Source organism: Salvelinus alpinus, chromosome 5, assembly GCF_045679555.1.
Source record: "Salvelinus alpinus chromosome 5, SLU_Salpinus.1, whole genome shotgun sequence".
In the NCBI taxonomy this organism is placed as follows: domain Eukaryota; kingdom Metazoa; phylum Chordata; class Actinopteri; order Salmoniformes; family Salmonidae; genus Salvelinus; species Salvelinus alpinus.
The window spans coordinates 44,830,257-44,853,513 of record NC_092090.1 but is presented as its reverse complement, the minus strand read 5'-3'; the positions used below and the strand labels follow the sequence as shown (position 1 = coordinate 44,853,513).

Here is a 23,257-nt window from a genome sequence, read left to right as displayed (position 1 = left end):
GACTGTTGGTCGACCTAGATTTCTTTAGTCAAGCAGTAGCAAAAAACAAAGACACCCGTCTGATTTTTCCACGACTTCTATCTCAAGGCCATCAAACTGCTAAACAGCAATCACTAACTCAGAGAGGCTGCTACCTACGTTGAGACCCAATCACTGGACACTTTAATAAATGGATCACTAGTCACTTTGAGCACTGCCACTTTAAATAATGCCACTTTAATAATGTTTACATATCTTACATTAATCATATCACATGTATATGCAGTATTTTATGCCATCTACTGCACCTTGCCTATGCCGCTCGGCCATCGCTCACTCATATACTTATATGTACATATTCTCATTCACCCCTTTAGATTTGTGTGTATTAGGTAGTTGTTGGGGAATTGTTAGATTACTTGTTAGATATCACTGCACTGCTGGAACCAGAAGCACATGCATTTCGCTACACTCGCATTAACATCTGCTAACCATGTGTATGTGACCAATACAGTTTGATTTGATTTGAACTAGTCTAATGTATTCCACACATCTGACTTCCCCTTCGCGTCCCGAGGAACCAAACATTCCCCCGTTTCGAGATTCATTTGTCACGTCATCTGCATCCATTTTGCTGTCACATTATTTTATTTATATGATTATTATGATATGCTATAGGTCAGGCCCTATTGGTCACATGCATGCAATGCATTTAACTTAATTAAAAAAACACATTTATGAATGTGTCGGTGGTGGATTATCATTTTGATTTAAAGGCGTCAATGATTCTTAGATGTAGGAAAGAGTACGTTTGGGAAAGTTATTTTCTGACTTGGCCCTACATCGATTGGGCGTACGTAGTAGGCATATTGCCACGATCGTCATAAGGAGTGGACATAAATGCAGCGTGGTATGTTTCCATCCTTTTTATTAGGAAGAGAAAACTCAAATAACAAAACAATAAAGTGAACAAACGAAACGTGAAGCTCAGAGTAGTGCACACAGGCAACTATACCTCGACAAGATCCCACAAAGCACAAAGGGGAAATGGCTGCCTAAATATGATCCCCAATCAGAGACAATGATAAACAGCTGCCTCTGATTGGGAATCATACCAGGCCAACATAGATATATAATTACCTAGATGACCCACCCTAGTCACACCCCGACCTATCCAACATAGAGAATAACAGGCTCTCTATAATCAGGGCGTGACACATATCACACTGCCAGTGGTGGACTGAGGCATTGCTTACGCAGTTTATCACCTCAACCGCAAACTTCAACTTCCTACCTATGTTATTTTATTTCAGTTGTGTTTTGTCCCTTTCTGTTAAGTGGAGGGCTGGAGCACTGAATCGATACCCGTGGCTCGTCTGTTTCAGTAGGACAGCTCATCTAGCCAGGGCTGCTCGAATGCTTCGATATGCAGCTAGGGAATACTCTCTCTCTCTCTCTCTCTCTCTCTCTCTCTCTCTCTCTCTCTCTCTCTCTCTCTCTCTCTCTCTCTCTCTCTCTCTCTCTCTCTCTCTCTCTCTCTCTCTCTCTCTCTCTCTCTCTCTCTCTCTCTCTCTCTCTCTCTCTCTCTCTCTCTCTCTCTCTCTCTCTCTCTCTCTCTCTCTCTCTCTCTCTCTCTCTCTCTCTCTCTCTCTCTCTCTCTCTCTCTCTCTCTCTCTCTCTCTCTCTCTCTCTCTCTCCCTCCTTCCTTCCTTCCTTCACTCTCTCTCACCCCTCTGATCCTTTCTCCTTACTTCCCTCCCTCCCTTCCTCCTTCCCGCTTTCCCACCCTTTCTTGTGTCCCCTCCCTCCCTCACTCACTCCTGTTTGATTTCTCTGGCTTTATAAAACAGTAGTGCATGCTGTTCTGCCCTGATCATACAGGAGTGTCCTCGGGGGAACTCAATTGATGTTAACGATGACGGCGATGATTAAGTGGAGGTTGCACACTGCTCAATGCAAAAAGCAGAGAAATGGGGAACACGCTCAACTCATCTGAGATCTGTGAACATGGTTTTCTTGGTAGTTGTCTTTTCTTTTTCAAGTTTCACGTTTTTATTAGTCTGATGGGCAGGATACACGTTGTTACTTGCAGGTTCCTTTTCAACAATGCAACAACAATAAGAAATAGTCAAAGTTAAGAATACGAACATAATGTAAATGGCTCTGTAGAATGGAATAGACATTTTAGCATAAGTATAATACAGGAGGGCACAATTTATAGTCCAATATTTACATATTTTGGGGAAGCGGGGATTGTGGGGCAAGTGTTTAAACGGTCCAGTATTTAGCCATCATAATAGGAGTCTGGTAGCAGCAGTTGTGATGTGTAGCATGAATGTACAGTTGAAGTTGGAAGTTTATATACTATTAGGTTGGAGTCATTAAAACAAATTTTTCAACCACTCCACAAATTTCTTGTTAACAAACTATAGTTTTGGCAAGTCGGTTAGGACATCTACTTTATGCATGACACAAGTACTTTTTCCAACAATTATTTACAGACAGATTATTTCACTTATAATTCACTGTATCACAATTCCAGGTTGTGGGGGTGCTTTGCTGCAGGAGGGACTGGTGCACTTCACAAAATAGATGGCATCATGTGGAAGGAAAATTATGTGGATATATTGAAGCAACGTCTCAAGACATCAGTCAGGAAGTTAAAGCTTGGTCGCAAATGGGTCTTCCAAATGGACAATGACCCCAAGCATACTTCCAAAGGTGTGCCAAAATGGCTTAAGGACAACAAAGTCAAGGCATCGGGGGGCCATCACAAAGCCCTGACCTCAATCCTATAGAAAATGTGTGGGCAGAACTGAAAAAGCGTGTGCGAGCAAGGTGGCCTACAAACCCGATTCAGTTACACCAGCTCTGTCAGGAGGAATGGGACCAAATTTACCCAACTTATTGTGGGAAGCTTGTGGAAGGCTACCCGAAACGTTTGGGTAACCCAAGTTAAACAATTTAAAGGCAATGCTACCAAATACTAATTGAGTGTATGTAAACTTCTGACCCACTGGGAATGTGATGAAAGGAACAAAAGCTGAAATTAATCATTCTCTCTACTATTATTCTGACATTTCACATTCTTAAAATATAGTGGTGATCCTAACTGACGTAAGCCAGGGAATTCTTACTAGGATTAAATGTCAGCAATTGTGAAAAACTGAGTTTAAATGTTTTTGGCTAAGGTGTATGTAAACTTCTGACTTCAACTGTATGTGTGAATGTGTGTGTGTGTGTGTGTGTGTGTGTGTGTGTGTGTGTGTGTGTGTGTGTGTGTGTGTGTGTGTGTGTGTGTGTGTGTGTGTGTGTGTGGGTGGGTGGGTGGGTGTGTGGGTGTGTGCGTGCGTGTGTGTGTGTTGGTGGGTGGGTGGGTGTGTGTGTGCGTGAGTGAGTGAGTGCGTGTGTGTGTGTGGGTGTGTGTGTTGGTGGGTGGGTGGGTGTGTGTGTGCGTGAGTGAGTGAGTGAGTGAGTGAGTGCATCTGTGCTATGGCGTGAAGAGTCAAGTGCAGGTGGTCAGTACAGGTGGTCAAACCAGTTCAAGTGGTTCAAGGTTTTCTTTATGTTTTTTTCGTTTTCTTTATTCTCGCCGTATGGGTAATGGTTTGTAAGCACTCAGCTCGGCACAAACTTTTCCTGGTATAGTATGTTTACTTCCAATGGGAGTCTGTGCTTCTCTATTGTGGGAATGTGATAAAAGTGCTCCTAACGAAGCGCTTCCATTATTGATCAGATCCTCAATGCTCCAACGAACAGTAGCGGTGACGTCTAGCAGAACAAAGACCAGAGAAACTCACTCCACTCACAAGGAATCTCTTGGAGGATCTGCTACTAGGGAATGTACTCTAATTTGACCCAACGGCATCCGACACTCTTCCGACACCTATCCGACACCCATCCGACATGCTTGTAACTGAAATGGACATTTAAGAGCCGGTACTTAACTGGCCCGAGGCCCGATTTTAAATCCACTCTAACAGACTAGCGGACTGACCCCGACCCCTCTGCTCCTCAGGAGTTGGCAGACATGCGCCACATCCACTCCAAGGTGAAGAAGCAGTACCAGGACAAGATGGCCGAGCTGGCCCACGCTAACCGGCGGGTGGAGCAGCACGAGACAGAGGTGAAGAAGCTGAGGCTGAGGGTGGAGGAGCTGAAGAAAGAACTGGGTCAGGCGGAGGACGAGGTGAGCACCAACACACACCACATCCACTTATACATGGGTACATATACAGTTGCCTCCGTAATTATTGGGAGAATGAAGCATTTTTTGTTATTTCGGCTTCATACTTCAAAACGTTGGAGTTTACATCAAACAATCCCTTTGAGGTTAAAGTTCAGACTGTCAGCATTAATTTGAGGGTATTCTGACCCATATCTGTTGAACCGTTTAGAAATTACAGCACTTTTTCTACATAGTCCCCCCATTTTAGGGGAGGTAAAAGTTTTGGGACCAATATATTATTTATCATTCATTTTGTATTTGCACAAAATAATCTAAAAGGCAACCAAAAAAAACATGATTTGTAGAGACACGAGCATGATGTAGTCAGTGCGTGCTATGAATATGGGACCAAATACTTCACTTTTTGCAATTTTAATACAAATATAAGTGAATTTGTCCCAATACTTTTGCTCCCCTTAAATGGGGGGAATATGAACAAAAAGTGCTGTAATTTCGAAGCGGTTCACCCGATATGAATGGAAATACCCTCAAATTAAAGCTGACAGTCTGCACTTTAACTTCATAGTCATTGTTTGATTTCAAATCCTAACTTTTGGAGTATAGAATGTCAGAACAGAAATCACAAGATTATGTTATAATGCTGTGATTGCATCAAACGGTTGTTTTATGCAACAGAATAAGGGGTTGTTAGAACACTCTGTGTGTGTTCTACTGAGGAGGGGCCTCTGGGAGATTTAACACTGACAGAAGATTAACGATGTCTTTTGGGTGATAAAACCTAAAGAGACCGCATTCCATAGCATGAGTTAATGTTTCTATAAAATATCTTTGTCTCGGGGCTCTCAACGAATCATCTGAGGGCGATTCGTCGACCAGCCATCATTAGCGTAGAGCACTTAATCGATTTACTTTATATATGTTTGTGTTGTATTGACCTGCTCCCTTATTAATAAGTGAATAAATATTTAGGTGAAGTATAACTCGGACTTGTCTGATAAGTTTGTCTCTCCTCATTTGATAGTAAAGAAATGAACCACCACAAGAGTCAAAAGAAGAAGAAACGCTTCACTGTCCCAACAATTACAGAGGACAGTGTAGATACAGTACATACTGTCAGTGTTGGGTATTTAGGATTTTGATCCAAAGTATTCAATGCAGAATACTGATTCTGGGATTTGTAGTCCGGTGTGACCGTGATTTGCAATGACCGATTTCTCTCTCACACTTTCTCCTCCCTCCCCTACCTCCCTCCCTCCCTCTCTTCCTCCATCCCGCCCTCCCTCTCTCCCCCTTTCCCTCCCTCTCTGCCCCCCACTCCCTCCCTCCCAGCTGGATGAGGCCCATAATCAGACCAGGAAGCTACAGCGGTCTCTGGATGAGCAGGTGGAGCAGTCAGAGAACCTCCAGGTCCAACTGGAACATCTGCAGTCCCGGTACGACTGATTCTCTCACACACACACACACACACACACACACACACACACACACACACACACACACACACACACACACACACACACACACACACACACACACACACACACACACACACACACACACACACACACACACACACGTTCACACGTCCAATGTCATACCCTTCTCAGCGGTCTTTGGTAGTGTAAGATGTTTAATCAGACAGGGTACTATATGGCTGCCATGCTCCTGTTATGAACTCTAGTTCTCCCAGATATCTTAGCTGGAGGAGATTAGCCCACTGTGAGGCTTGTGTCTTAGTTTGTCAGGCAGGCAGCCCTGTGCACACTAGGTCTCTCTCTCTCTCTCTCTCTCTCTACCTTATCATTCCACCCGAGTCCCAGCTCATCCATACCGACAGCCAATCGCGGGCCGCCCAGCCACAGTTTACCGTAGTAACACGGAGCCTGCGTGCAGCATAGTGGTGCTGGCCCCCTGTAGCTTAGCAGAGGAGTGACAGGCGTGTTGGCATGGAAACGCCTTGAGGAACACACACACACACACACACACACACACACACACACACACACACACACACACACACACACACACACACACACACACACACACACACACACACACACACACACGGCCTTATGGAGCCCTGACAGACCTGGAACAGTGAGGGAGTTAGGCCCCACCAGGCTCCTAGTATAACACTGTCCTGTACGTGGATGAACTTGCTCAAACCACATTAACCCTAATGCACGGGTCGTAGCTGGATAGGAGTGGGGATATTAATGGTTCTAAAAAATGTAATATTCATGGATAATGGATTTTGAGATTTAGTGGTTGTACACTACCTCTCCCAAGTGTATTTTACTATCCTATCACTCCTCTCTCTCTTTCTGTAATTTCTTTCTCTCCCATCTTTTCCAACCAAATGTCATGCTTTCTTTGATCGCTCTCACACTCTCTCTCCCCTTGGTTCGTTAAAGGGATAGTGTGACATTTTTGGCAATAAAGCCCTTTTCTCTCCTCACCCAGAGTCGGATGAACTAGCATGCTCTCTGTTCCTATATGCTTCCAGTGATTGCACCAACACTAGTTAGCAATGGCTCCAGAAACGACCAAACTGCACGCAGAGACATAAAATAGCATCCATGAGTTCATCTGACTCTAGGGAAGTTGAAAAAGGAATTGCTAAAATGTCGCACTATCCCTTTAAGCAGGGGAATAGTTCCCACCACATCCCAGCCTGTCTGTCTGAGATATAAAATAGTTTAGTGGTCTCCCAGCTCCAGCCCAGTCTATGATCATAAAGCTAATGTCTAAATCAATACAGCAGACCAGGCCAGGTGATCCGGGAAAACCTCTGTTGCATTCTGGGACAGCCAGTACTGTGTGTGTGTGTGTGTGTGTGTGTGTGTGTGTGTGTGTGTGTGTGTGTGTGTGTGTGTGTGTGTGTGTGTGTGTGTGTGTGTGTGTGTGTGTGTGTGTGTGTGTGTGTGTGTGTGTGTGTGTGTGTGTTTGCGTGTGTGTGTGTGTGTGGTGGGGGAGGGGTGGTTAGGGGCCCAGCTTACCAAATGCTTGTTTTACTGTAGCTTGTTAAAAGTCCATTCTTCACATTGATTTATCAATCAATTCTCTGTGGATCATCTAATCCTGTGCACACACGCTCAAGGCCACACACACACACACACACACACACACACACACACACACACACACACACACACACACACACACACACACACACACACACACACACACACACACACACACACACACACACACACACACATACAAACATACTCCACATAGCCCATACACACATGACCTTTTGCCCCCGGGTTTGTTAACAGGCCTATGGTCAGGGGTGAGATGCAGATGGCGGGGTGCTGAAGCGTGTGGCTATAATGGCCTGGGAGACATGGAGAGGGAGATAAGAGGTGAACACAACAGAGAGACATACAGGGCAGACAGACAGACAAAGCTAGCCACCATGAGAAAGGTCTCTAACAATGGGGGGCGTTATTGTAACGCTGTCGCCATGACGCTGTCAGAACGTTGTTAAAACAGAAAGGTCCTGATCCGGAGTTGTAGTGATGTCATGTGAGGCTTTGTGATACTGGACCGCTCCAATCACACTGGGCATAAACAACTAGCCACTACTAAGGCTGAGGTGTAGGCCTATTCCACAAAGCAGAATCAATGAGTTAGCCAGCTAACTTGCCTTAATATTCCGAAATAACTTTACATTTTGGGGGGAAAATAAGCTTTAAATGGGCATGGTCTAAATGACTCAACAACCAAAAACACATATCTAAGTTTAGCTCTCTTGATTAACCATAGCTATTCATGGTTGTTTATCGAAGTTAGCTGGCTAACTCATTGATCCTGCTTTGTAGTATACCTCTTTGGTCTGAAGACTGACAGCTTAATGGTCCACAAGAACTGTTCAGGGAAATGTGTGCATGTGATGGTAATGCATGTGCATGTGGTAAGAAGGGGTGTTTTTCTTTCTGTGCGTTGTGGCATTCTTGGTGGACCGGCAGGACGTTCAGATCTCTGTTAAATAGCCGGCACTCTGAAGGCAGGTAGAAAGTGGATCAAATGAAGCATGTTCTTTTCTATTGATTTCCCGTCACTGTAGCAGCCTTGTCTGTTTAGCTCAATCAGGGGGCCAATTCAGACTTCAAAATGGGACGCAGGTGGTTAAAGCAACAGCGTTATTAGCACGACTCTGGCTGAACAGTGACAGGCTTAACACGCACAGCCCCCAAATTTGGAGCTGCGGACGTTGACAGCAGGTTGTGTGCGCTGCCATTTCAGGTTCTCCTCCTCCCAACCTGTGTGTTTTCTGAGGAGCCGCGCCAGTGGGTTTAACATGATCCGAGAGGTAGATTACATCGCAGAAGAGATGGAGGATTAGAAAAGAGAGGGAAAGCGAGGGAGGAAGAAAAAAAATGTTGGTTTCATTTATAGATTTAAAGGGCTTAGAATTGTATTGACATTTGAGATCTTTCTAACCTTGATTTCTCTCTCCTTTCAGTCTATCATATAGCCTTTGTACTGTATATTCCCACGGAGTGTGTCACATTGCTATTTGATATTGTACCAGCTGTGAACAGACAGAAATAACAAATTAGCCAGTTTAGCAAGGCTGTTGGCTTTTACAGATTAGATTGATTTGCATTCGTGCGTTTGTTGCGGAGGTTTTGTTGTCGGAAATGTTGTGGAAAGAAATTGGGTCTGAGTTTGATCAATTAATTATAGTAGCAGCATGAGAATATGGACTACCCACTGGGCACAGACGTAATTTAATCGTCTAGTTTTGATTTTATTTCGGTTGAGTTGTCAGCTACAGTGAATTCAACGTGAAATCAACAAAATGTTTCAAGCCATTGGATTTAAGTTCAAAGTTGTGTGAAAAAAAGACAAAATTCCCTTACGTTGATGACTTTTACAAATCACATTTCATTTTGCCCAGTGGGTATCGTTTCTCTATCCCCCCCACCAAACCCCTCTCAATTAAATGAAATTAAATTCAAGGGCTTAATTGGCATGGGAAACATATGTTAACATTGCCAAAGCAAGTGAAGTAGATAAACAAAAGTGAAATAAACAATCAAAATTAACAATAAACATTACACTCACAGACGTTCAAAAAGAATAAAGACATTTCAAATGTCATATTATGTCTATATACAGTGTTCTAACAATGTGCAAATAGTTTAAGTACAAAAGGGAAAATAAATAAACATAAATATGGGTTGTATTTACAATTGTTACGGCTGTCGTCGGAATGAGACCAAGGTGCAGCTCTAAGGTCAGGGCGTGACAGTACCCCCCCAAAGGTGCGGACTCCCGGCCGCAAACCAAAACCTATAGGGGAGGGTCCAGGTGGGCATCTACCCTCGGTGGCGGCTCCGGTTCGGGACGTAGCCCCCGCTCCCTACGCTGATCCCTCCGCTTCTGTGGAACCGGACCGTGAATCGTTGCCGGAGGAACCGGACCGTGGATCATCGCCGGAGGCTCTGAACTGGAAACCACCGCTGGAGGCTCCGGACTGCAGATCGTCGCCGGAGGCTCTGGACTGGGAACCCCCGCTGGAGGCTCTGGACTGCAGCTCGTCGCTGAAGACTCTGGACTGCAGATCGTCGCTGGAGGCTCTGGACTGCAGACCGTCGCTGAAGACTCTGGACTGCAGACCGTCGCTGGAGACTCTGGACTGGGGACTGTCGCTGGAGACTCTGGACTGGGGACTGTCGCTGGAGACTCTGGACTGGGGACTGTTGCTGGAGACCCCGGACTGGGGACTGGGGACTGTCGCTGGAGACCCCGGACTGGGGACTGGGGACTGTCGCTGGAGACCCCGGACTGGGGACCGTCGCTGGAGACCCCGGACTGCAGACCGTCGCTGAAGACTCTGGACTGCAGACTGTCGCTGGAGACTCTGGACTGGGGACTGTCGCTGGAGGCTCCAGACTGGGGACCGTCGCTGCAGGCTCCGGACTGGGGACCGTAGCTGCAGGCTCCTTGCCATGGATCATCACTACAGGCTCCGGGCCATGGATCCTCACTGTTGCTGGAGACCCCGGACTGGGGACTGGGGACTGTCGCTGGAGACCCCGGACTGGGGACTGGGGACTGTCGCTGGAGACCCCGGACTGGGGACCGTCGCTGGAGACCCCGGACTGGGGACCGTCGCTGGAGACTCTGGACTGCAGACCGTCGCTGGAGACTCTGGACTGGGGACTGTCGCTGGAGGCTCCAGACTGGGGACCGTCGCTGCAGGCTCCGGACTGGGGACCGTAGCTGCAGGCTCCTTGCCATGGATCATCACTACAGGCTCCGGGCCATGGATCCTCACTGGAGGCTTCGTGTCATGGATCATCACTACAGGCTCCGGGCCATGGATCATCACTGGAGGCTTCGTGCCATGGATCATCACTGGAGGCTTCGGACCATGGATCATCACTGGAGGCTTCGGACCATGGATCATCACTGGAGGCTTCGTATGTGGAGCCGGAACAGGTCTCACCAGACTGAGGAGACGTACTGGAAGCCTGGTGCGGGGAGCTGCCAGAACACATCCTGGCTGGATACCCACTTTAGCTCGTGAGTGTGGAGAGCTGGCACGGGACGCACTGGGCTATGAAGGCGCACTGGAGACATAGTGCGTAGAGCCGGCGCAGGATATGCGGGGCCGTGGAGGCGCACTGGAGTGGGAAAAAGGGCTGCCTAAGTATGATTCCCAATCAGAGACAACGATAGACAGCTGCCTCTGATTGGGAACCATACTCGGCCAAAAACAAAGAAATAGACAACATAGAATGCCCACGCCAAGTCACACCCTGACCTAACCAAATAGAGAAATAAAACGTCTCTCTAAGGTCAGGGCGTGACAACAATGTTATTCACTGGTTGCCCTTTTCTTGTGGCAACAGGTCACGAATCTTGCTGCTGTGATGGCATAATGTGATATTTCACCCAGTAGATATGGAAGTTAATCAAAATTGGGTTTGTTTTCAAATTATTTGTGGATCTGTGTAATCTGAGGGAAATATGTGTCTCTAATATGGTCATACATTTGGCCGGAGGTTAGGAAGTGCAGCTCAGTTTCCACCTCATTTGGTGGGCAGTGTCTGTCTTCTCTTCAGAGCCAGGTCTGCCTACGGCGGCCTCTCTCTCTCTCTCTCTCTCTCTCTCTCTCTCTCTCTCTCTCTCTCTCTCTCTCTCTCTCAATTCAATTCAATTCAATTCAAGGGGCTTTATTGGCATGGGAAACATGTGTTAACATTGCCAAAGCAAGTGAGGTAGATAATATACAAAAGTGAAATAAACAATAAAAATTAACAGTAAACATTACACATACAGAAGTTTCAAAGCAATAAAGACATTACAAATGTCATATTATATATATACAGTGTTGTAGCAATGTATAAATGGTTAAAGCACACAAGTTAAAATAAATAAACATAAATATGGGTTGTATTTACAATGGTGTTTGTTCTTCACTGGTTGCCCTTTTCTTGTGGCAACAGGTCACAAATCTTGCTGCTGTGATGGCACACTGTGGAATTTCACCCAGTAGATATGGGAGTTTATCAAAATTGGATTTGTTTTCGAATTCTTTGTGGATCTGTGTGATCTGAGGGAAATATGTGTCTCTAATATGGTCATACATTGGGCAGGAGGTTAGGAAGTGCAGCTCAGTTTCCACCTCATTTTGTGGGCAGTGAGCACATAGCCTGTCTTCTCTTGAGAGCCATGTCTGCCTACGGCGGCCTTTCTCAATAGCAAGGCTATGCTCACTGAGTCTGTACATAGTCAAAGCTTTCCTTAAGTTTGAGTCAGTCACAGTGGTCAGGTATTCTGCCACTGTGTACTCTCTGTTTAGGGCCAAATAGCATTCTAGTTTGCTCTGTTTGTTTGTTAATTCTTTCCAATGTGTCAAGTAATTATCTTTTTGTTTTCTCATGATTTGGTTGGGTCTAATTGTGCTGTTGTCCTGGGGCTCTGTGGGGTGTGTTTGTGAACAGAGCCCCAGGACCAGCTTGCTTAGGGGACTCTTCTCCAGGTTCATCTCTCTGTAGGTGATTGCTTTGTTATGGAAGGTTTGGGAATCGCTTCCTTTTAGGTGGTTGTAGAATTTAACGGCTCTTTTCTGGATTTTGATAATTAGTGGGTATCGGCCTAATTCTGCTCTGCATGCATTATTTGGTGTTCTACGTTGTACACGGAGGATATTTTTGCAGAATTCTGCATGCAGAGTCTCAATTTGGTGTTTGTCCCATTTTGTGAAATCTTGGTTGGTGAGCGGACCCCAGACCTCACAACCATAAAGGGCAATGGGCTCTATGACTGATTCAAGTATTTTTAGCCAGATCCTAATTGGTATGTTGAAATTTATGTTCCTTTTGATGGCATAGAATGCCCTTCTTGCCTTGTCTCTCAGATCGTTCACAGCTTTGTGGAAGTTACCTGTGGTGCTGAGGTTTAGGCCGAGGTATGTATAGTTTTTTGTGTGCTCTAGGGCAACGGTGTCTAGATGGAATTTGTGGTCCTGGCGACTGGACCTTTTTTGGAACACCATTATTTTGGTCTTACTGAGATTTACTGTCAGGGCCCAGGTCTGACAGAATCTGTGCAGAAGATCTAGGTGCTGCTGTAGGCCCTCCTTGGTTGGTGACAGAAGCACCAGATCATCAGCAAACAGTAGACATTTGACTTCGGATTCTAGTAGGGTGAGGCCAGGTGCTGCAGACTGTTCTAATGCCCTCGCCAATTCGTTGATATATATGTTGAAGAGGGTGGGGCTTAAGCTGCATCCCTGTCTCACCCCACGACCCTGTGTGAAGAAATGTGTGTGTTTTTTTGCCAATTTTAACCGCACACTTGTTGTTTGTGTACATGGATTTTATAATGTCGTATGTTTTTCCCCCAACACCACTTTCCATCAATTTGTATAGCAGACCCTCATGCCAAATTGAGTCGAAGGCTTTTTTGAAATCAACAAAGCATGAGAAGACTTTGCCTTTGTTTTGGTTTGTTTGGTTGTCAATTAGGGTGTGTAGGGTGAATACATGGTCTGTTGTACGGTAATTTGGTAAAAAGCCAATTTGACATTTGCTCAGTACATTGTTTTCATTGAGGAAATGTACGAGTCTGCTGTTAATGATAATGCAGAGTATTTTCCCAAGGTTACTGTTGACGCATATTCCACGGTAGTTATTGGGGTCAAATTTGTCTCCACTTTTGTGGATTGGGGTGATCAGTCCTTGGTTCCAAATATTGGGGAAGATGCCAGAGCTAAGGACGATGTTAAAGAGTTTTAGTATAGCCAATTGGAATTTGTTGTCTGTATATTTGATCATTTCATTAAGGATACCATCAACACCACAGGCCTTTTTGGGTTGGAGGGTTTTTATTTTGTCCTGTAACTCGTTCAAGGTAATTGGAGAATCCAGTGGGTTCTGGTAGTCTTTAATAGTTGATTCAAGGATTTGTATTTGATCATGTATATGTTTTTGCTCTTTATTCTTTGTTATAGAGCCAAAAAGATTGGAGAAGTGGTCTCTCTCTCTCTCTCTCTCTCTCTCTCTCTCTCTCTCTCGCTCTCTCGCTCTCTCGCTCTCTCGCTCTCTCGCTCTCTCTCTCGCTCTCTCTCTCTCTCTCTCTCTCTCCTCCTCCTCCTCCTCCTCCTCCTCCTCCTCCTCCTCCAGATGTACTGTCTCACACCTTAACATGGCCTTGCTAAGTGTTTGGGCAATGGAAAAGCTTTTAGTCGTTTAGTGGGTGACTGTGGTCAAAACACTATGTGTAATTTAGCACCATTAAAAGGATCTCTGTTCCTGTCAGTGAGTCCCCCAGTAGAGTAACGTGGCACGGGGAACAGAGAGGGTCCACCCAGGCCTCTGGCACCATCATACTAGCCCGATTCCACATCTGTTGGCGTTGTCTTGCTAACTCCTGTATATGTTCAAGGACCACAGACATTGACAGGACAGCACAAACAGACCTGGAACCAGGCTAGCATTACACCACAGAATATGAGAACAGAGAGCAGTAAATGGGGGGGCAGCACTAACACAGATACAGCTTCTTGGAGATAACATAGTATATTCTGCAGTAGTTTTCCCCTGTAGCGAACACACCGTAGAGGCTGGCTCTCTCTCTACCTGGGTGAATAACCGAATTTGACGGAGAGTGATCTCTGGCTGTGTGGGAAACTGTGTTCTTTCTCTTTCTAAACTGAGGCTCAGTTCACCCTGGAGCCATTCTAGCCGTGCGTCATCACAACACACACGGCAACGCACACTACTGCAGGTCCACTTCGCACAGGCCCGCCCATCTATCCTGGACATTTCTAGAAATAGTTCAACTCTCGCCTGTTTCCTTTGCTGCTTGAGCTGCAGCTCAGACCAGGGTTCTCCATAATTGAGGAGAGAGTGGATTCATTATGTGAGGCTGTGTTGGGTCGTTTGATGTGCAGAGTGAGGCGCTGAAGCCTGCGGGTGAGGGATCGGAGGTGGCCCCGCAGAGCCACCGTGTCACGTTAGTGTCACTTTGTCTCCCAAAAGGGACGCTGCATGGGGCACAGCTCAACACTTACACTGAACGCTCACTGAACACACACTGAACTCATACTGAACACACTGAACAAACACTGAACGCTCAAACACTGAACGCTCACTAAACACACACTGAACAGACACTGAACGTACACTGAACACTCACACATTGAACACTCACAATGAACACACTGAACAAACACTGTACACTCAAACTGAACAAACACTCAAAGCTCACTAAACACACTCTGAAAACACTAAACACACACTGAACACACAGAGAACTCACACTGAACACACACTGAATGCTCACTAAACACACACTAAACACACATTGAACACACACTGAACACTCACTTTAAACGCTCACTAAACACACACTGAACGCTCACTAAACAATCACTGAACACACACTGAACACTCACTGAACACACACTGAACAAACACTGAACACTCAAACTGAACAAATTGAAACCTCACTAAACACACACTAAACACACTCTGAACACACTCTGAACACACACTGACCACTCAACACTCACACTGAATACGCTGAACAAACACTGAACACTCACACTGAACACACACAGAACTCATACTAAACATTCACTGAATACACACTGATCTTACACTGAACACTCACTAAACACACACTGAACACACACTGAACTTACACTGAACACTCACTGAACACACACTGAACACTCAATGAACACACGCTGAATACTCAATGAACACACACACACACACTAAACACAAACTAAACACACACTGAACTCACATTGAACACACAGTGAATGTTCACTAAACCCACAGTAAACACACACTGAACAAACACTAAACACTCACATTGAACAAACACTGAACACATTGAACAAACGCTGAACACTCAGACTGAACACACACTGAACGTTCACTAAACACACACTGAACACACGCTGAACTCGTACTGAACACTCACTAAACACACGCTGAACACTCACTGAACACACTCACCCCTCTATTGCTGGTATTGTTGCACACTTGAATAATGTCACCGACTTTCTAGCATGTAGAAGTTTAGAACATTTCATTTTCTTTTTTTAAATCACAAGACAGACAGGGCACGTCAGACATGCTGCCTTTATCATCACTAGGTCTCCTTCTGATGATGGTCAATAGTCTCTGTATCACAAATATGTCCATTCTCATACTCTTATAGGACATACACGTGTAGAAAACACATTTTCACATTATAAAACAGTGAAGAAGTGAAACTATGGACACATTCACATATTCTCGAGGTTACAGGTGGCTAATTTCATATCTCACTGCGACGCACCACCTTGCCAGTTGGCTAGCTAGGCACTCGGTTAGTAACACAGTAGGTGTGTTTCTCTGTGCCTGGAGAACTTTAAAACAAGCATCGCTTATCTCCCTGATACCCTTACTTGTTTATACATTCACTTAACATGTGTAGTAACACTTTCATGCACTTAAGGCCATCTTTGCTCACCTGAAATCACAAAACATACACGGAACATTCGACATGTATCATCACTAGATGATGATACATGTCGTATGATACTGCCTGTATCATCACTAGAGCTGTGTTTGAATACCCATATTAACATACTGTATACTACATGCTTAATGAAAATATACTACATACTATATACTATTAGTTCATTTTAGTATACTGTAAACAAACGGTATCCTTTCAGTTGAGGATACTAGCACTACACCTGTCTACCGGAAGTTGATGCTGTTGCTATGCAACCTCGTGCTAGCTTGTTAGCATAACAAATTACTAGCTAGACACTTCAGGTGTGTTCGTAAATTCAATCTGGAGTGCCAGAGTGCGCTATGGGCGTTCGTAAATTCAGAGCGTTGCCAGATTGTTTGTTTGTAAATTCAGAGCGTTTCCCCAGCTCACATTGCTTACTCATGAACCTGGACAGCTCATAATGTAAATCTCACTATCTGTACATTTCCAGCCAGCTCACTCACCCTCACATATTCCCTGCTCTCCAGTATGAGTCAGTGAGTCAGCCAGTCAGTGAGTCAGCCAGTCAGTGAGTCAGCCGGTGAGTCAGCCGGTGAGTCTGTCGGTGAGTCTGTCAGTGAGTGTCGGTGAGTCTGTCGGTGAGTCTGTCAGTGAGTCTGTCAGTGAGTGTCGGTGAGTCTGTCGGTGAGTCTGTCGGTGAGTCTGTCAGTGAGTGTCGGTGAGTCTGTCAGTGAGTGTCGGTGAGTCTGTCGGTGAGTCTGTCAGTGAGTGTCGGTGAGTCTGTCGGTGAGTCTGTCGGTGAGTCTGTCGGTGAGTCTGTCGGTGAGTCTGTCAGTGAGTCAGTCAGTGAGTGTCGGTGAGTCTGTTAGTGAGTGTCGGTGAGTCTGTCAGTGAGTGTCGGTGAGTCTGTCGGTGAGTCTGTCAGTGAGTCAGTCAGTGAGTGTCGGTGAGTCTGTCGGTGAGTCTGTCAGTGAGTGTCGGTGAGTCTGTCGGTGAGTCTGTCAGTGAGTGTCGGTGAGTCTGCCGGTGAGTCTGTCAGTGAGTCTGTCAGTGAGTCAGTCAGTAAGTCAGTCAGTGAGTCAGCCAGTGAGTCAGTCAGTGAGTCAGTCAGTGAGTCTGTCAGTGAGTCTATCAGTGAGTCTATCAGTGAGTCAGTCAGTGAGTCAGTCAGTGAGTTAGTCAGTGAGTCTCAGTGAACTCAAGTCATTTTGTTCACCTGACCTAGAATTCCTTACAATCAAATGCTGACCGCATTATCTACCAAGAGAATTCTCTTTGATTATAATCACAGCTGTGTATATCCCCTCCAAGCAGACACCTCGACGACCCTGAAAGAACTTCATTGGACTCCATGTAAACTGGAAACCACATATCCTGAGGCTGCATTTATTGTAGCTGGGGATTTTAACAAGGCTAATCTGAAAACAAGGCTCCCTAAATTTTATCAGCAAATCGAATGCGCGACCCGGACTGGCAAAATTCTGGATCATTGCTACTCAAACTTCCGCGACGCATACAAAGCCCTCCCTCGCCCTCCTTTCGGCAAATCTGACCACGACTCCATTTTGTTGCTCCCAGCCTATAGACAGAAACTAAAACAGGAAACGCCCGTGCTCAGGTCTGTTCAACGCTGGTCCGACCAATCTGATTCCACGCTTCAAGATTGCTTCGATCACGTGGACTGGGATATATTCCGGATAGCATCGGACAACAACATTGATGTATACACTGATTCAGTGAGCCAGTTTATTAGCAAGTGCATCGGTGATGTTGTACCCACGGTGACTATTAAAACCTTCCCCAACCAGAAACCGTGGATTGATGGCAGCATTCACGCAAAACTGAAAGTGCGAACCACTGCTTTTATCATGGCAAGGCGACCGGAAACATGACCGAATACAAACAGTGTAGCTATTCCCTCCGCAAGGCAATCAAACCAGCTAAGCAGCAGTATAGAGACAAAGTGGAGTCGCAATTCAACGGCTTAGACACAAGATGTATGTGGCAGGGTCTACAGTCAATCACGGACTACAAAAAGAAAACCAGCCCCGTTGCGGACACCGATGTCTTGCTCCCAGACAAACTAAACAACTTCTTTGCTCACCAAAACCTGCGGGCTCTCCTTCACCGCAGCCAACGTGAGTAAAACATTTAAACATGTTAACCCAGGCAATGCTGCCGGCCCGGACGGTATCCCTAGCCGCGTCCTCGTAGCATGCGCAGACCAGCTGGCTGGTGTGTTTACGGACATATTCAATCAATCCCTATCCCAGTCTGCTGTTCCCACATCAAGAGGGCTTCAAGAGGGACCTTAGCTTTCTTGTTCCCAAGAAAGCTAAGGTAACTGAGCTAAACAACTATCGCCCCGTAGCACTCACTTCCATCATAATGAAGTGCTTTGAGAGACTAGTCAAGGATCATATCACCTTCACCCTACCTGACACACTAGACCCATTCCAATTTACTTACCGCCACAATAGGTCAACAGACGACGCAATCGCAACCACACTGCACACTGCCCTAACCCATCTGGACAAGAGGAATACCTGTGTAAAAATGCTGTTCATCGATTACAGCATTTAACACATTTAACAACATCTCCACCCTGCTGATCCTCAACACTAGGGGGCCCCACAAGGGTGTGTTCTCAGCCCTCTCCTGCACTCCCTGTTCACCCATGACTGCGTGGCCATGCACACCTCCAACTCAATCATCAAGTTTACAGACGACACTACAGTGATAGGCTTGATTACCAACAACAACAAGATGGCCTACAGGGAGGAGGTGAGGGCCCTCGGAGTGTGGTGTCAGGAAAATAACCTCACACTCAACGTCAACAAAACAAAGGAGATGATCGTGGACTTCAGGAAACAGCAGAGGGAGCACCCCCCTATCCACATCAACAGGACAGTAGTGGAGAAGGTGGAAAGTTTTAAGTTCCTCGGCGTACACATCACGGACAACTGAAATGGTCCACCCACACAGACAGCGTGGTGAAGAAGGTGCAACAGCGCCTCTTCAACCTCAGGAGGCTGAAGAAATTTGGCTTGTCACCAAAAACACTCACAAACTTTTACAGATGCACAATCAAGAGCATCCTGTCGGGCTGTATCACCGCCTGGCACGGCAACTGCTCCACCCACAACCGTAAGGCTCTCCAGAGGGTAATCTGGTCTGCACAACGCATCACCTGGGGCAAACTACCTGCCCTCCAGGAAACCTACACCACCCGATGTCACAGGAAGGCCAAAAAGATCATCAAGGACATCAACCACCCGAGCCACTGCCTGTTCACCCCGCTGTCATCCAGAAGGCGAGGTCAGTTTCAAACAGCTTCTATCTAAAGGCCATCAGACTGTTAAACAGCCATCACTAGTGGCTGCTGCCAACATACTGACTCAAATCTCTAGCCACTTTAATAATAAAAAATTGGATGTAATAAATGTATCACTAGCCACTTTATATAATGTTTTTATCCCCTACATTACTCATCTCATATGTGTATACTGTACTCTATACCATCTACTGCATCTTGCCTATGCCGTTCGGCCATCGCTCATCCATATATTTATATGTACATATTCTTATTAATTCCTGTAAAAGGTAGTTGTTGTGAAATTATTTGATTATTTGTTAGATATTACTGCAGGGTCGGAACTAGAAGCACAAGCATTTCACTACACTCGCATTAACATCTGCTAACCATGTGTATGTGACCAATACAATTTGATTTGATTTGATTTTGAGTCTGTCAGCGAGTCAGTCAGCGAGTCAGTCAGTGAGTCAGTCAGTGAGTCTGTCAGTGAGTCTGTCAGTGAGTCTGTCATTGAGTCTGTCAGCGAGTCTGTCAGTGAGTCAGTCAGTGAGTCAGTCAGTGAGTCAGTGAGTCAGTGAGTCAGTCAGTCCCAGGCAGACAGTGGTGGCTGGCCCAGGGTTGTTAGCTACCGTAGGTTCGTAAGTGCTACTGTCTAGAAACTCTAGTTGTTCAGCAGTGTAACTGCACAGCCTGGGGGCTTGGCTTGGCTCCTCCTCTCATCTCTAATAAATCCTCTATTTACCTGGACAGCCGGTCCGTTTACCCAGGCCAGACTCAGACGACAGGCATTGTCTTAAACACAAGTTTCCTGACGGTTAAGCTGTTGTGTCCTAATAAAGCGTGACAGCAGATAGACGGAGCCCGCTGCGACACAGAGGAAGGAAGGAGTTGGAGAAAGTAAAAGTAAAAGAGAGAGAAGGAGGGAGCGGGAGAAGGTAAAGAGAGAGACGGAGAGGTAAAGAGAGAGCGAAACAGACAGCAAATAGAGCGCTTGTTGGTTTTAGGAATTAACTGGGTCTGCTTTTCTCTTGTACCTGTTTGTCTTTGTCATTATGGCGCAGACTGAGCCGACTGCAAACACGCAGGTAGGATTTGGGGCCCAAGTTAAGGCGATGGATCATCTCAAAATGATGATCAATTCGGCAGACGGCTGGCTGATAAATAATGTAAGCTTTTCTCGGAGTCTCAGAGTGATTCATTAGAGCTAGGTCCGATGGGAACCTTCTGCTGAATTTCAAAAAATGTACCTGGGTTGTAGAGAGAAGACCCTCCCTTTCTCTCTCTCTCTCTCTCTCTCGCCCTCTCTCTTCCTCTCCCCCCGCTCTACCTCTGTAGAGATGATCTTAGTATTTCACTGTTGTCCAGGTGATATGATCACCAGTATGGCAGCCGTGGCTCAGTAACTGGTCATTGCTGGCTAACTGAGTGTTACCTGGCAACGGAAGCAGCTCCGTTGCGCTGGGCTTTTAGGCAATGGTGAATTATGCATTGTTTGTTTAGCCGACGCAGTCCTGAAATATGCCTTTGTTTACTCGGTCACTGTTGAGATCTCCACAGCGATTTTCTGCAAGAGCTATACCTTAGTTGTTGAGGGAATAATCAGACTTTTACAGGAAAAATGAATTTTGACAGCGCTGGGCCTTTAAGTGCCAGTTGTGAAAAATCGAGATCAAAACCTGAAGTAGCCTTCTCACTCAAGTCCACTCACTCTTCCTCTCCTCTGTGTTCCTCTGTTCTAGACTGCGGCGGCAGAAGAGCCCGGGCCTGTTTGGGAAGATGAGGTCAGCTCGGTTCAGCCCGGAGAACCCAGACGGACCGCCCAGCGACCCAGACGAAGAGGAGGAGGAGCTACAGATCCAGATCCCATGAACAAAGGAAGGACACACGGACTCTGACCTAGGGCCTCTTCATTTCCCACCGTGCGAGTCCCGCAGACAGACAGACTGAGAGTTGGACGGATTTGATCTTGACGGCTACTCATCTCCATTGACCTGGCTCAGCCTGTTAGAGACTAACACTGGCACATGGTTGCCATGGACACCTGTCCCCACCTGCACCTGTGAACTACAGCGCTACCAGCAGGGTTCCAGAGGGAGCCCTCGCTACACTACGACTGAAAGTACACTACACTACCACACTCCAGTACAACCCACAGTGCACTGCGGTTACAAGCCACTACAGCCTGAGCCTACAGCCCTCTAGCTCCCTACACCTCAACCGTCATTACTATCGCTCCCATATCTTCAACACCCGCGGTGTTGAAAAACGCTCTCTCAGTCGCACTCCTCAGGCGAAAGCTCACGCCTCCTCTTTCACCCTTCCGTCCCTTTCTCTTTGCGTCCCGAGTCACTTCACCCAGCGAATGTTGTACAGTATCCTTCCTGATGTATTAAAAAAAAAAACACTCAAGAAAGGGGTGTTGACCTAGCTGTGACGTTCCAGCAGTGTTCTGGTAATGTTATGTAATGCGTTTGGATTTGTGTCGTTAGCTGTACATACAGTTCAGTACAGTAAGGGCGTTTAGCCCTCGGATCACTGTGCTATGGGTGTGTGCTCGGCGCCTGGCACCTGGGGTCGTCGTTAGTTCATCAGTGTTTTGGGCTCAGTGTCAGACAGCTAAATCCTCCCAGTATTCTTGGGAGAGACTGGGACTGGATATGAAGGCCTTTCACTGCTATGTCCCCTCACCGTAACCACTAAGGGACAAGGTGCTTGTGTAGAGGACGGGTCCGTTAGACCTACAGTATTAACTTCTCGACATTAGTGGGTTGTTCATTCTGAAAGAGAAGTTTGTGGTCAACACACACATCGTTAAATAAAGCGTAGGTGCCGGGCTAATTAAGTATATACTAGAAAAGAACAGAAAAGGGCCTGCACACTGCACGGTTTTGATCCGGAAGGATCTTCGTCAGGCCAAGACCCTTGTGGATCGAAACGTTGTCAACGATGTGGTAATTGGGAGCATATTCAGTGTGCAGGCCTTTTCTGTTCAGTTCATTCGGAAAGCAATAAGACATCGGCTATCACTCCCACTTACTCATCTGCTACTACGGGGACCAAGTTATTTGTAACGGTCATGCAAATTATTTATGTTGATGTTTTTGATAATTGACCTGTACTGTGAACCACAGTGTTTTTTTTTTGTATTTAGCTCTATAAATGTTAAGTGTACGTATAAACCTTGCGCTGTTTGTCTCTCTTCGTGAGCATTGTCTCAGATGTGTGTGTGTGTACATGTAAGACTGGATAATATCTTGACAGAGGGTCGTCTGAACATCAGAGCCGTCATGAACTCAACATGCGTGGAGGGGGGGGGTAAGCGCTTGAATGCTTATTGTGCCATGAAAGAAGCTCAGTATTACCTTCGGGCCAAGGTTGGAAGTGAATCATGAAATGAAAGACAGACAGATGTGTTTCCCTCAAAAACAAGACACGTCTATCTCAGGATGTGATATCTTCCTCGTCTCGGGGTAGAAGAGAAACGCCATTGATGTCGTTTACTTCCTTGTGTTATTTCATTGGGAATCTGCTCAACGGACGCGGTGTTGTCCAGCCTACTGCGGGGACGTTTCCCGTAGTTCCATCAGCCTTACGACACCTAGCCTCTTAAAGGTCTGGATCTAATGGATCTCCCAGCCCTCTGTCAGCAGCGTAGTATCGAAACAGGAAGCTCCCCGAACAGGACCTGTTCTTCCCTCCCATGGTCTTGTCGTCCTCCTCAGGACTCTCGCGTTCTCCCACATTAAACTTTAAAGCCTGTTTTTATCTCCTTCCTTTCCTCTCCCTCTAGG

General features: G+C 46.1%; 1 protein-coding gene across 1 annotated transcript in view; it reads left to right on the top strand.

Annotated features, from left to right (window-relative positions):
* LOC139576230 (coiled-coil domain-containing protein 102A) overlaps positions 1 to 22,645 on the top strand; it is a 68,666-nt gene extending 46,021 nt beyond the window's left edge. Inside the window, exons 7-9 of the mRNA XM_071402046.1 lie at positions 3,998 to 4,168; positions 5,498 to 5,601; positions 21,206 to 22,645. Coding sequence (XP_071258147.1) covers positions 3,998 to 4,168; positions 5,498 to 5,601; positions 21,206 to 21,335 — 405 coding nt within the window. The 3' untranslated portion in view covers positions 21,336 to 22,645. The remainder of the gene's footprint in view (positions 1 to 3,997; positions 4,169 to 5,497; positions 5,602 to 21,205) is intronic.
* Positions 22,646 to 23,257: the final 612 nt, after the last annotated feature.